At 44.4% G+C, this 15,069-nt stretch overlaps 1 protein-coding gene across 1 annotated transcript in view; it reads right to left on the reverse strand.

Moving 5' to 3' along the window:
- Positions 1-2,260: 2,260 nt before the first annotated feature.
- Positions 2,261-15,069, reverse strand: part of LOC117878759 (interleukin-6 receptor subunit beta-like) — a 45,122-nt gene continuing 32,313 nt past the window's right edge. The window contains exons 13-15 of the mRNA XM_034773192.1: positions 13,003-13,099; positions 8,960-9,041; positions 2,261-2,752 (exon numbers count right to left, since the gene is read on the reverse strand). Of these exons, the coding sequence (XP_034629083.1) occupies positions 2,261-2,752; positions 8,960-9,041; positions 13,003-13,099 (671 nt within the window). The remainder of the gene's footprint in view (positions 2,753-8,959; positions 9,042-13,002; positions 13,100-15,069) is intronic.

Below are 15,069 nucleotides of genomic sequence, written 5' to 3' on the forward strand. Positions count from 1 at the left end.
CGCAGAGCGCTAGCCTTTTACGTCGAAAGAACAAAACCATTCCGGAAGTCCATTCAACTATTTGTGGCTGTGGTAGACAGAATGAAGGGTCTTCCAGTCTCTTCTCAATAAATTTTGTTGTGGATCATGTCCTGCATCTGTGAGTGCTGCAGCCTGGCAGGAGTGCCGGGCCCTCTGATCACTGCACACTCCACCAGGGCGCAGGCCTGTTCAGAGGCTTTCCTGGCTCAGGTTCCTACCCAGGAAATATGCTAGGCAATGACATGATCCTCCATATACACTTTATGCAATTACCCAGCAGGCCAGAGACAACACAGCCTTTGGTAGAGCGGTACTCCAGTCGGTGGACAACTCCTACCCCGCCTCCTGAATTTGGGCTTATGATTCACCTGATTGGAATTGACATGAACAAGCACTTGAAAAAGAAAAAACGGTTACTCACCTTCTCATAACTGTTGTTCTTTGAGATGTGTTGTTCATGTCCATTCCAATATTCATCCTCCTACCCCACTGTCAGGGTACCAGGCAAGAAAGAACTGAGGGGGGTCGGGTCAGCAGGGCCCTATATTGGGCGCCAGGAAGGTGCGACTCCAGAGGGCGCCCAGGCTGACCCTACGGATACTGCTAGGGGAAAAATCTTCCAGCTGTCGTGCACACGGCATGTGCACACCTGATTGGAATGGATATGAACAACACAGCTCTAAGAACAACTGTTACAAGAAGGTGAGTAACTATTTTATATAAAGCTGGAAATCATAATGCCGGTTGCAGATTTAACTGTCACCCTTCACTTAAGAGAACTGTAAAAGACAGTTAAACAAGCTCAAAACAAAGGAACAGGCAGGTCAGCTCAGGAACTTACAATCTAGGTGAAAGGAGAGAGTGTGTGTGTGTGTGTGTGTGTGTGTGTGTGTGAGTGAGTGAGTGAGAGGGAGAGGGAGAACAAACTCAGGACAGAGAGAGTTTGATGATGTGGCCCTGGAAGAAGCTAGAGAGAGGTTTTGGGTTGGGGCTATGGGATGAAAGAAAGGATTCTGTCTTCTGTTGTTGCTTCCTCCTTTGTTCATGGAAACTGGACTTTGTACATTCTGTATACATAAACAGGATTGCATCAAAGAAATACCTGCCTCTATTATTTTCTCTTCCTAGTAGAAACAACCCACGGGCCTTGAACTTTGATTTGCTGCTTGAGTCAAAAGGGGGAACACACCCACAATAGCACCACTACTTCAGGCTGTAAGGTGCTTTATCAATGTGAAGTGCTGAACTCAGGGAATCATTTCCTCCTCCTCCTGAGTTTGGCTAAGTTATCTAGCAAATATTCCCACTCTTGCAGAAAGTGTCACGGGGTCTCCAAGGGCCATGAGGGCTTTTTTTTCCTTTCCTTCTCATCCTAAAGATGCCACCTCTACCAGCGAAACATCTGCCTGGGGGGGTTGATATATCATTGACTCAAAGAGTCTGACTCACTAACATCACTTACAGTAACCACTTAGGTTTTCATTGAAGATGTCTCATCCATATACTGAGCAAATTCCGTGCCTGGCTTGTGAGAGCCAAGACTATCAGAGCCTAGTGTGATATGGCTGAAAGCTTGCTCTCCCGCTATTGAGGATTTTCTGTACCCTTCACAATGACCAACACACAATGATCAGGAACATCTTTTGGAAGGAATGAACAGGAACCTCGTTGAGAAAGTTGCCACAATGCCCCAAAATGCAAAAGACAGACAAGTTGGTTGGATTCCTTTCCAACAGCTTGATGGGGTTTGTTAACCAGCTCTGAAAAGCAGATCTTAGTTATCTCAAATTGCTCACCCAAAATTAGATGTCACTTTTGGAGATTTTGACTTGCTTACAGCAAACCAAAAACAAGGCTGGGCCTAGAATCAAGGGGTCTTGTCTACCAGTGCTGCAGTTGAGTCACGAGACCACATTGCATTTACTACATTAACACTGACAAATAATCAGACTCAAAGTAGCAAGGAGCCATAGCCAGATGGAAAATCTTTTGAGGACTCAGACTGGAGCTTTGTCCATGTCGTGCCTGTAAGAGTTAGTTGAGCATGATTTGTGGTAAGAGCAAGGGCCTGAAATGGCTAATGTAACTATACACACGAACCACTTTAGCTGTGGAACTTATTAAAGCAAAGAAGCGTCAACACTCACAGAATCACCATCCTACAATATTGTAACTGCTCCGATCAAGCATCAAAGGTTTTGGGGCTTGATCCTATGTCACAGAGAGGCATTGAGACACCTCAGCTCAAACTGGTTTCTTCCATCAGTGTTGGTCCAGTTGGCGTAAACACCACCTGGCTCTGTTTCACATAGTCTTGAGGCGTAAACAGTGTGTGTTGCTCCACTTTTCCTGGCCTGTTGTTCAGTTTCCCCTCCATATGAGGATGGGCAGCCCATGGAGGGAGATTCAGCGCCAGACTTAGCATGGCTTTCTGACTGAATTCCATGCTGGTGTAATCATTCAGGAGAGGTGCCCTCATGCTAGAGCTGACTCTTTCTTTTTCGGTTGCAGTTGCTTTTTCAGGGATTTTCAAAAGACTTGGACAGATGTCTGGGCTACCACTAGCACTTTCAGACTGGCCTGCATTACACTCACTGTTGTCTTCTGTGTCCTCAATAAAGGGCTGCAGCTTCAAAGAAGCCTTTGAATCCTCTTCTATCACATGAAGGCTGGTAGTATCATTGTCTGTTTGTGTTTGAAGCAACAGCCTTGAAGTGGGTCCCTGGTTAGCCTACAAACAAGATGAAATGGAAAGAAAAAAATAATTGCATGTTTCTGCACATAGTGTAAACTTACAATATTGAAATAAATAATTTACTAATACTGAGCAACAGAAAAACAGTCAGTTAATGGGCAGCATGGCCGCAGCTATTACTTTCTTGTTTAATCAAGCTGGCCAAGCTATTTTATTTAATCTTTAAATTCCATTTACAATGTGCATCCGTATGAGGAACCTAATTAAGGAAATAAATATTTCTGCCCAAGAGGACCATATTCTCCATCTCTTCATTGTTAACGTGAGGTGAAGTAGGTAACACATAACTAATAAAATGTATATTGCAGGGCCCTATAACTATCGATATGTGTGATTTGCATGCTGATATCAACATTTAACAGGTTGAATTGAACAGTGCAATTCTGCCTAACTACCCTTTGATATCAACGTCCATCTGCAGTGCCTTCTATTCACTTCACTATCGCTTTGGTCTAGGTAAAGATTGTGTATATTTCGGCTGGCTAAACTGCAGAGCAGTGTGTGATGTAAAGCCAAGTACTACCTGCTTAGAAATGTGTGTGTCCTATTAGAGCCATAGAAACTATCACAAAACACACAGAATAGAAAGGCTTTTTAGAGTCCATAAATAGCATCCTTCCTTTCTGGTGACACTGCCTTGGTTTTTCCATTATCTATCTTAAATTACAGACTGGATGTCATGTTCTCTGACCCACCAGTAACTGCTTCCCTCTTCATTTATTTTAAGTGGAACAGGTGAATTACAGCATTGATGACCTGAGAAATTATCAAGATTTGATTGTATTTCATTCATTCTTTCTGATTCCCATTCAAGAGCGGAAGAATGACTGCTACTTTGGGCCATTCACCCAGCCAGGGCTTAGCTTTCTATGAAACCTCACCACTCCTACATAAAATGTCAAGGTTTTTCTTACCAGCAGTGGTAGTTGGTTCAGCAGGTACCTCAGCACATTCAGAATCTGTCCTGTTTTGAATAAAGACCTGCATATTGTGTGTGTATTTTTGTTGGACCCAGCTAATCTACAAGATTTCTGCATCTCTGAAAACTGAGATTGCATATTCAGGCACTGATGATATTCCATGGTTTATGGAATGGTCTGACATACACCAGTGGTGACAACTGGATAACAGCTGTACCACTCTACCTTATGAGTCCAGAATAAGCTTTCCACAAATTCCTAACTGGAAGATGCATTAACATATGAGGAAGAAGCATGAGCTGCATATTATTACTCTACTCTGTGCCAAAATATTCAAAATTATGCACACAATATTTAAAAATTCTGCAAATTTTATTGATCAATAAATAAATGTGGCTCCGGCATGGCAGTGAGGAGCACAGGCCACTGGCTGCATTGAGGTGGGAGATCACCCTGAAGCTCCCACCTACCTTGGTAGAGGAACTCACAAGTGAGGCTGCACCCAACCCTGACACAGTGCAAGGGTCACGTCTGCCCCAGAAACACCCCGGGGCCCTGCCCCTCTGCGCCAGATGCACCAGGTATGGGTGGCTGGCTCAGCCTAGCAGGATCCTAGTGTGGAGGGATCCAGGTGAAGGTAGTTGGGGCTTAGCAAGGGGTTGTGGGGAGATGGGCCTCAGCAAGGCAGGTCTGGGTGTAGGGGGACTCAGTGGGAGGTCTGGGTGCTGGGGAAGTGGGGCTTGATGGGGGTGGAAATCCAGGTGCAGCTGGTTGGGGATCAGTGGGGTGGGAGGCTCATCAGAGGGGTCCAGGTGTAGGGGGATAGGGCTTATCAGGGTGAGGGTGTGATGGGCCTGCTTAATGGGAGAGTCCCAGCTGCTGCCAAGGGGATGCCGCATGCCGGGCTCCTGCTTCCCCCCATGATTACCCTTTTCTGCCCCCTCCCCCTGCCCTATTCCCACCCCACTTCCTTCCCCACTGCCCAACCCCCTCTTACCCAGCCCTACTGCGGGCACTCACTGTTGCACAGAAAACAGGAAGACTACCAGCACACAGAAGAGGAATGGAGCATGACTGGCACTAGGACTCAGGAGGCAGCTTTCAGCTGCAGAGTCGGCAAAGCTGAGAGGTAGCCTCCTTCAGCTGGACAGAAATGAGGCGGGGCAGTGGCACTTAATCCCATGTTCCCCTCCATGCCTTGCCCCCCAAACTGCACCCATGGTCATTTCCCCCCCTCCCCACCCCCGCGTGGCTTTCTTTTAATTCCCTGCCATTTTTGTCAGGGAAGCACATAAATTCTGCGGGGGGGGGGGGGGGTGTTTTCTGCAGGTGTGCAGTCACGCAGGAGTAGCATGCACATATATATATATATATATATATATAATCGCCTGCAGGTTGATGAACTAGTGCAAAATCCTGATCATCTTGCTTAAGTGTATAGCCCTACTGACTTCAATGGCAATACACATACGAGTGAGATGAAGAGAAAATGAAGACTGTTTAACTGAATCTGAAAAGCAGTAAGAACAGACTTCAGACTTCCCTCATTATGCATTATGCAAGAACAAAGGTACATCCAGTGAAATAGAAAGGCGAACTTAAAAGTGATCAAAGGAAATGCTTTTGTTTTTTTACACCATGCATAGTTATCTGTGGAACTCATTGCTACAAGATAACATTGAGTTAGAGTCTTCCAAGATAAAAAATATTATATATTATATTGATCCCATATAATATCATTTTTGTAACCTTACAAATATAAGTGCCATTAAATCTGCCTGTTTCTTGGCATAAGGCATCCTCTAGCAGTCTGAGGTTAGGAACAAAAACTTTCCTGTGGTTAAGTTACTCCATAATTGTCCCTTAAAGTGATTCTGGTGGGGAAATTTTTTGGGGTGGAGAAGCTGGGGGTCAAGGGAGTAATCCCTGTGACCACCCTCCACATGACCCCTCCCCGTGTAACCTCTCCCTGTCCTACCCCTAGCCCGGGACCCCCACACTCTCCCTATCCCATCCCTTCCCACCTTAGCTGGGGAGGGCCAGGGGAAGATGTCCCTGGCTTGGCTGGAGCTGCTCCGGCAGGCCGGGCGGCACGGCCGCAGCCTGCCAGCCACGGAGCTGCAGCTGCTTCAGAGGTTGGGGGGAGAAAAGCGTGGCTAGAAGTGGAGAGACTGTGGCCCCGCCTCTTCCCTTCTGTTTCTGCTGGCTGTGCTGCCACTCCTTGCCCCCTATGTTGGGGAGGTGGGGCTGTGGCCCACTTCTCCACCTCTCTATACCCATTCATAAGCCGACCCCTTTCTCTGATGCTTCCCTTTTTTACTAAAAAAAATTCAGCTTATGAACAAGTATATATGGTAGGTACTTTTAATCCTATGCTTGATCTCCTTTACTCCTTTATTTCTTCTAGGAATTTACTACTGATTTACTTGACAGTGTTCGTTCGTGACTTGAAGCAATTATGTGAGCGCTCTGACTATAGTGAAATTAATTTTAGGCTGGAAGTTAGTTAATGAATGGGGGAGGCAACCTAGTGACAGATGTGGAAAAAGCTGAAGTACTCAATGCTTTTTTTGCCTCAGTCTTCACAGATAAAGTCAGCCCCCAGACTGCTGCACTGGTTATCACAGTATGGGGAGGAGGTGAACAGCCCTCAGTGGTAAAAGAACAGGTTAAGGACTATTTAGAAAAGCTGAACATGCACAAATCCATGGGGCTGGATGCGCTGCATCCGAGGGTGCAGAGGGAGTTGGCTGATGTGATTGCAGAGCCATTGGCCATTATCTTTGAAAACGTGTGGCGATCAGGGGAGGTCCCAGACAATTGGAAAAAGGCAAATATAGGGCCCATCTTTAAAAAAAGGGAAGAAGGAGAATCCAGGGAACTACAGAGTGGCCAGCCTCACCTCAGTCCATGGAAAAACCATGGAGCGGGTCCTCAAGGAATCCATTTTGAAGCATTTGGAGGAGAAGAAGTTGATCAGGAAAAATCAACATGGATTCACCAAGGGCAAGTTATGCCTGATCAACCTGATTGCCTTCTCTGATGAGATAACTGACTCTGTGGATATGGGGAAAGTGGTGGATGTGATATATCTTGACTTTAGCAAAGCTTTTGATATGGTCTCCCACAGTATTCTTGCCAGCAACGTAAAAAAGTATGGATTGGATGAATGGACTATAAGGTGGATAGAAAGCTGGCTAGATTGTCGGGCTCAGTGGGTAGTGATCAACAGCTCGATGTCTAGTTAGCAGCCGGTATCAAGCGGAGTGCCCCATGAGTCGGTCCTGGGGCCGGTTTTGTTCAACAGCTTCATTAATGATCTGGATGATGGGATGGATTGCACCCTCAGCAAGTTTGTGGATGACACTAAGCTGTGGGGGGAGGTAGATACACTGGAGGGTAGGGATAGGATACAGAGGGACCTAGATAAATTGGAGGATTGGGCCAAAAGAAATCTGATGAGGTTCAACAAGGACAAGTACAAAGTCCTGCACTTAGGATGGAAGAATCCCATGCGTTGCTACAGGCTGGGGACCGACTGGCTAAGCGGCAGTTCTACAGAAAAAGACCTGGGGATTACAGTGGATGAGAAGCTGGATATGAGTCAGCAGTGTGCCCTTGTTGCCAAGAAGCCTAACAGTATATTGGGCTGCATTAGTGGGAACACTGCCAGCAGATTGAGGGAAGTGATTATTCCCCTTTATTCGGCACTGGTGAGGCGACATCTGGAGTATTGCTTCCAGTTTTGGGCCCCCCACTACAGAAAGGATGTGGACAAATTTGGAGAGAGTACAGCGGAGGGCAACAAAAATGATTAGGGGGCTGGGCACATGACTTACGAGGAGAGGCTGAGGGAACTGGTCTTATTTAGTCTGCAGAAGAGAAGAGTGAGGGGGGATTTGATAGCAGCCTTCAACTACCTGAAGGGGGGTTCCAACGAGGATGGAGCTAGGGTGTTCTCAGGGGTGGCAGATGACAGAACAAGGAGTAATGGTCTCAAGTTGCAGTGGGAGAGGTCTAGGTTGGATATTAGGAAAACTATTTCACTAGGAGGGTGGTGAAGCACTGGAATGGGTTACCTAGGAAAGTGGTGCAATCTCCATTCTTAGAGGATTTTAAGGCCCATCTTGACAAAGCCCTGGCTGGGATGATTTAGTTGGGGTTGGTCCTGCTTTAAGCAGGGGGTTGGACTAGATGTCCTCCTGAGGTCTCTTCCAAACCTAATCTTCTATGGTTCTAACTGACCATGAACATGCTACTTTATCTACTTGTACTTTGTAAAAATCTGGAAGTGTTAAAAACAACAAAAAAACAAAACAAGAAAGGATCAGATCCACTCTGCTATGGAACACAGTAGGATATGATCATAAACACTGCCATACTAGATCAGACCTATGGTGCTTCTAGTCCAGTATCCTAGCTTAGACATTGGCCAGCACCGGATGCTTCACAGGAAGGTGCAAGAAACCTGACAGCATACAAGCTAGAGATTTCTTAAACCCTGAAGAATGGATCTTTCTAGCTAGCAATTTGCTGACACAGAACTGATGTAGCCAGCTCCTCTGGCCCCTGCCCCAGCAGATGGCATATGGCAGGCATGTGTAGATAGAGAAAGGGCATGACTTGAGCACCCTACTGAGTTCTGGCAATACTTGGTTGGTAGACAATCTCTTGCTGCGATTACTCTCTGTCTAGTTAGAGCAACCCCAAAGCCCTCAAAAGTGTGCTGAAGCTGAGGTCAGTGAAGAACTGGTCCCAGAATCAGATAGCAGAAACCAGCTCCTTTGTGATGCAGTTGTGAATTTGGATCAAAATATTTTATCTAACTTTCATATATTTGGGGATTCTATTAATTGTGGATTTGAACAATTCCAGATTCACATGAACTTTCACACTCTGGATTTCTCAAGTAACCATCAATCCTGGTGATTATTGGCTCTTACATAATGGACTTTGTTTAAGTCAAAAAAATGTAACTCCCCCCACCCCCTTTTGAGTTACTTCATGGTTTTGTCTTTGTTTTTCACACATTTGCCTTAGTGCATATTGCATAATGCTTGGGGGGGAAAAATCAATAAAACCTTTTTAAAACGGAGTAGGAAAATCCCTTGTAAAAGCCTGACACTACATTCCTAATACTATCAGAGCTTCAGCTAGATCTTTAATGCTGTACATTTACCAGGCACAATTAAAAAGAGAAGATGCTAGTAATCAGTGCTGCTGTAATTCACTGAAAGGGCCCATTCATAAACACTTTTCATACCCGTGGAATGATTCTTGCCACATCTTGGATAGCGCTGCTCTCTCTTGGACTTGGTAAAGTTGGCCAGCACAATTTTCTTGACCTGGAAAGACATGCTTATTAAACTGAGGAGCCAATTAAATAACTGAGCCTTCATATACTTCTGTTTTCATCACAAGTCATGTACATAGTTTATCAGTGTTTTCATGCACATCAGACCAGGATGTCTTATAGCAGCTATTAACAAGACACACAAAAATTGGAGGTCCAAAACTATAGTCCATATTTTCACAGTAAGTTAGTGAGTTACTGATGCACAATTATTTAGTGTAATTAACAAGAGCTATGAAGGCCATCAGCATGTGACTCTCTTCCCATCTATACTACATATCAGCTTTCTCTTTCTTTAATCCACCACTATTTCATGGCTCCTCCAACCCCCTTTCCTCCCTTGCAGGTTAGGCTTGTTTTACCAGTAGCAACTTATAGATAGATTTCCATTTAGAAATCTGCCCATCCCCCAAAAGCAAGCATCTGCTCCTCCCCCATGATGCTACAAACCTGTGGAGGCCTAGGGACTAGAAGGCAGAGTGCAGCAGAGCTATCTTGGCATATTAGCCCATGTCACCCCTTGCTTAGGACTCAGACACAATGGGAGCTCCACCTATCTTGACTGAAGGATCAGACATGGTATTCAGTGAACTAGCTGTAGAGCAATAGGTACTTCCTCATGCAGACTTGATATAAAATCCAAATTCTAGCTGCATTTTTCAGGGCTCAGATAGTATGTCTGCCTCTGTGCTTAAATCCTACTAGGATTAGTGGTGGGAGAAAAACTGTGGTGCTTTTCCAAGGTAAAACCAAATTAATGAGCCTTGTTCAAATTAGTTTCAGCTGAGGGCCTTCATGAATACCATCTCTCAGTGGTTTATAATCTCTTATTGAACTTGGGACCTGAGAAATAACAAGCTTTCAAAAGCCCTACTAAGCTATCCACCTCTAACTCTGGCTAACTTTACCATGTATGTGTTCAAACTAAGCCTCCAGACCGACAAGAAATCAGACAGTATTTGATGGTTAAACTGAGGGGCAGATGGGGAAAAGTGATACTATTTTATATAAATACAAAACTAATCTAAAATGGAAATAAATATACATGCCACAGAGTGAACTGGGCCTTTAAGAGGGTTGGGGCTCAGATACATCTGTGCCATTTTTGGCTCACTAGGGTTCCCAGGCATCCGGTTTTCAACTGGAATGCCTGGCAACTCCGGTCGGAACTGCCGACTGGGCCATTAAAAGTCCAGTCGGCGGTGTAGCGGGGGCCCAGGGCTAAGGCAGGCTCCCTGTCTGCCCTAGCTCTGTGTGGCTCCTGGAAGCGGCTGCCAGGTCCCTGCAGCCCCTAGATGCATGGACAGCTAGGGAGGTTCCACAGCTTCCATTGGCCACGAACCACAACCAGTAGAAACTGTGGGAATGGCGCCTGCGGGTGCGTAGGCTGCACGCGGAGCCTCCCTGGCCACCCATGCATCTGGGGGCTGCAGGGACCTGGCGGCCGCTTCCGGGAGCCACGGTAAGCACTGCCAAGACCCCAAACACCCTCCCATACCCCAACCCCCTGCCCCAGCCTGGAGTCCCCTCCCGCACCCAAACTATTAAGGGAAGCCAGGAGTGACTTTTTTTTTTTATACTGCCACCTGTTGAGGTGATGCAGTGAACTCTGTGAATGAAGGGTGGATGAAAGGACAGACTAGAGCCCAGGAAGGATACAGCTGAGCCCAGGAGAAGGGTAATGCTGAATGCGTGTAGTGTGGAAGAGAAGATGAACCCTTGATAGAAGGACTGTGTCAGGTGAGTCTGGCATGGAAGACTTGTGTGTGTTTGGACTTGGCTTATACTCCAGAAGGAGTGGACTTTTGACTTGACTAGAAGGCGAAGGCAGAAAGAGCCATTTCCAGGCAAGGGGAAACTGAGGCAGGAGACCAGCCCAGAGCCAGATTGGGTAAGTCTCTATTACAATATGTATATAAAAGTTACATCCTAGAATGTCATCACCCCTCCCATCCCAACTTTCATATGGGTCATCCTAGACTGTAAGCTTCTCAGAACAGGGACTGAGACTACCTCCATATAGCTCCGAGCAACACAAGGCTCCATCTTGATTAGTTTGGCACTGCCATAACAATAATGGAGCTCCTGGCAATTATTTTCCAGTGGAAATGGCGGAGAGCAAAATGTGGAAGCAGGGAAGGAATTTCAAAAGCAATTAATGTTGGCCTAACTCTGCTCCTATTGAAGTCAGTGTGAGTAGAATTAATTTAACTTGTCCACTATTGAGAATCTCCTGGCCTCAATTCTCTCTGTATATGAAATCGGCACAATAGCACTTCGTATGTGTTTTTTTTTTAATTATTCACTTTAATATTATCAGTGCAGTAAGTCAAAGCTAGATTGTATTTTGTTGGATGTATAAACATTTTCTGACTCTGCTCTCGTGAGCTGAGAGCCTTCCTGGAGTCACTGAAGGAGTTCAAGCTCTCTGTCTGCTCTCCCTTTAGATGCACTTTTTATGAAATCAGTGTAGCTCATGTGACTGAGTGAATTCATTTTCTTAGACCTCCACCCTGCCCCCCACTCCCACCCTCCAAAAATATCCTGTCAGAAACAACAGAAACTACTGTTATGTAGGTTTGTGGCACCTTAAACATTTTTTTTTATATATATTTATTCTCCCCCCCCCCCCCCCATGCAAAGGGCAGGGTCACTCTTCAGGGTTTTTTTTTTTTAACTTTGGAATGCTCCAAACTGGAAATCATGTTCACATGATTTGACACACTATTTCCCAGTGCCCTGATTCTGGCCTACACAAACTTAAGCTGTCCCCTCCGGCTACAGAACAGATACCAATGAGCCTCAAATTCATTCTGAAAGTAGCAATAAGCCAGAGAGAGGCCAGCAAGGATGAGTAGTTGCTGCAGGGAGAAGGGTTGTGATGGAGCAGTAGACCAGAATAAATCATGCCATGGACCATATTTGACCTTAGGGCCATGGTTTTGACATCTTGTCTGGTCTAGTCACTCAGCACCAGTCAAGTCTGATAATGACAAGAGAGGTAGTTAAAGCAGAGAAAACAGAGATGGGGGCAGGGTTCCAGGGTTTCCTTATCGTAATCTATGACAGGTTTTGTATTAGTAGACTATTGGTGCATTTTCAGATGCACAACAATAGTTTACTAATGTGCAACCAGTCATGGTTTATTATTATTATTATTATTTTATTTATTAGATTATAGCTCCTTCAGTTTGCATTTTGTAAAAATAATATTTTAAAAAGACAGTTTTTGGGGGGAGGGGATGTTATGCAACATTCTTCCACTATAGAAAGTAGTTCCTCACAAAATGGGAAAAACCACCATCACATCTCAACAGGTGTGTTGTTATCCCTGTCTTCTTCCCCTCATTGTTTCCTCTTCACTCATTTAACATAATGTTGCGGGTGGTATGAGATTATGTCCCAGATGTGCACTAGTGGGAGTTGATGCACTATTAGGTTAGCTGGGCTTTCTAAATTATATCCATCTGTACGTGGCACTGAACAATCAATCCACAGTCCTACTGTAATAGGAAATGGATGATCCCAGTCCATCAGGAAATATGGGCCATAATAATCAATTTGACAATTATTCCTTGCATAAGAACTTTTATCTATTTTTGGGACAGTAGGAAGTATTACATACTTATCCCATTGATGTCTGAGATTGTAACTGGACTGGCAGCTGTATCAAAGACTAAAACATTCTAAGTTTATGGCAAAGAAGCCTCTTTAGTCATCTGTAGCTTGCACATTCTTGGTTTGTTAATACTGTTCCAAAACCACAAGTATTGAGTAAATTATCAGTATAACTTGCTTTTTTGCATCCTGTCTCATAAGGATTTGTCATTTCTAATTTCAAATTAGAAAGACCAATTGTGCAAAAATAAGACATGACTCAACACTACAGAATGTGCAAGGTCAGTAAAATGTACTTATGCTGTGCAATAGCCCAATTAATATTACCCTCTTACCTTCTAAGCATCAAAGAACAAATGATGGGTAGAAAAAACATGGTGGATATGATGCCAAGACAAAGGGCAGCAACAATACCTTCAAATTCCCCTTTATCTGATGGGAGATAAATAGAGAAGTAAATCACTTATGGGACCAGGTTTTGAGAGACTGGAACGGAATGGAATTATCTTTGCACAAAGCATAAACCTCACAGTTATAGCATGGGATTCCTGTGAGCTTAGTCACAATCAAATCAATATAAAACTAATTTCAAGTTCCACACATGACTGAATGATAAATCTTTAAATCCACACACTGACCATAGAAAGGAGCTATATAAAAAGTGGGTGGAGTAGGGAGTATTCTGTCTTGTAAGGTCCCATCTAAGCTATGGGCCAGATCTGTAGCCCCAGATTATGAGATTGCTTCAACCAGCATAATTTAAAGTAGCCCTAAATTAAACCAGGAGCCATTTTGGTCCAAGGATCTTCTCTTTTGTCCCCTATAACTATAACTTTGATTCTGTAATCAGCTGATGACCTGCTAATTTGACCTGGTTACAACAAAAAGGCAGCTTTATTCACAACACAACCATGTCAACTGTGGCTGTGCAACTACACCTACTACCCGGCCTACCATTATTTGTATCAACAATTTCTGGGAAAGTATTGCTAGAGACCCCTTTCTTTCTCCCTTTCTGCCCCCTTTCTGAGTGCCCAGAGGAGATGCACAAAGACCACCATCAGCACAGAGCTGTAAGGAAGTACATGTCATCTTGGTTACCTAGATGGCAGGTAGAGAGTCCTGTGTACTCAGCAAAACCAACAGCATTTTAGCCTAGCTACTGGAAGATAATCATATGCTAGCCTATGTTGTTGACGTGGTCAATGCATGATTAGAACTGAGTATTAACTAAGTTTTGTGTGGACACAAACAACACTTGCAATAAAGCTGGCTGAATTATTTTTTCTTAAATAGGTATTGTAAATTTTTTTAGTTCCAAAAAAAGGATTTTGGTAAACAATACATCATCCATTTTGATAATTTTTCATATTTTTAAATGAGTAAACTGTGAAACTTTGAAAAAATGAACACTTCAAAATAAAAACGCTGAGTTTTTCTCTTTACAAAATTTGTTTTTTTTTTAACCAGCCATGTCAGTAACCGGTCAAATTCATTTGAAAGTTAGTGCAAATAGAATCTGATACAAACAGTGTGTCCTTGCTTTACTCACTGATTGTACCAAGCTTGATTCCTTGGCAGCAGCATGTCACAGTTTTTTAAGGCTAGAAGCGACCGGCAGATCATGTACTCTGATCTCTTGAACATTACGAGCTACAGAAACCCACCCAGTTATCCCTACATTGAACCTAATAACCTAGCGATTAAACTAATGTAATACAGCCCTCAGGAGACTAAACTATTATGTGCCACAGGTAGAGAGTACAAGGGACTGAGGCAAACCAATGTCCGAAGCCCCTGCAATGGCAGGGAATTGATTTGGTGCGATATATCCAGATTTGGTGAGATATATCCAGACGATTCTAGCAAGGAACCTGTGCCCCATGCTGCAGAGGAAGGTGAAAACCCAAATCAAACCAACCCCCTACCCCAGGTTCCCTGCCAACATGACCTGGGGGAGAAATTCCTTCCTGACCCCAAATCTGGCAATCAGTGACCCGGAGCATGTGAGGAAGACCCACCAGCCAAGTGAACGGTAAAGAAAATTCTCTACACAGCCTCAGTGCACTAGCCCACCTTTTCCAGAGTCCCATCTGGGCATAGTCATCTCTGAAGCATCGGAAGAGGGAGGGGAAAAAACTCTGATTATGCCAGGAATGGGTGGGAAGGAAGGAATTCCTTCCTGACATCTACAGCTGACCAGCTAAAGTCCTGCATGAGATTTAGGAACATAAAACTAACCCAAAAGGAACCCTTTGGGCCACCAAGCCCAGCCTACCCCTCCTCCCAAGCAACCCAGTCATTAAATCCCACTAAAACGTATCTAGTTCATTCTTAAAACTAGTTAGGTTGTTTGCCCCCCACTATTCCTGTTGGGAGGCTGTTCTGAAACCTCACTCTTC

Source organism: Trachemys scripta, chromosome 6 (assembly GCF_013100865.1).
Source record: "Trachemys scripta elegans isolate TJP31775 chromosome 6, CAS_Tse_1.0, whole genome shotgun sequence".
NCBI lineage: Eukaryota > Metazoa > Chordata > Testudines > Emydidae > Trachemys > Trachemys scripta.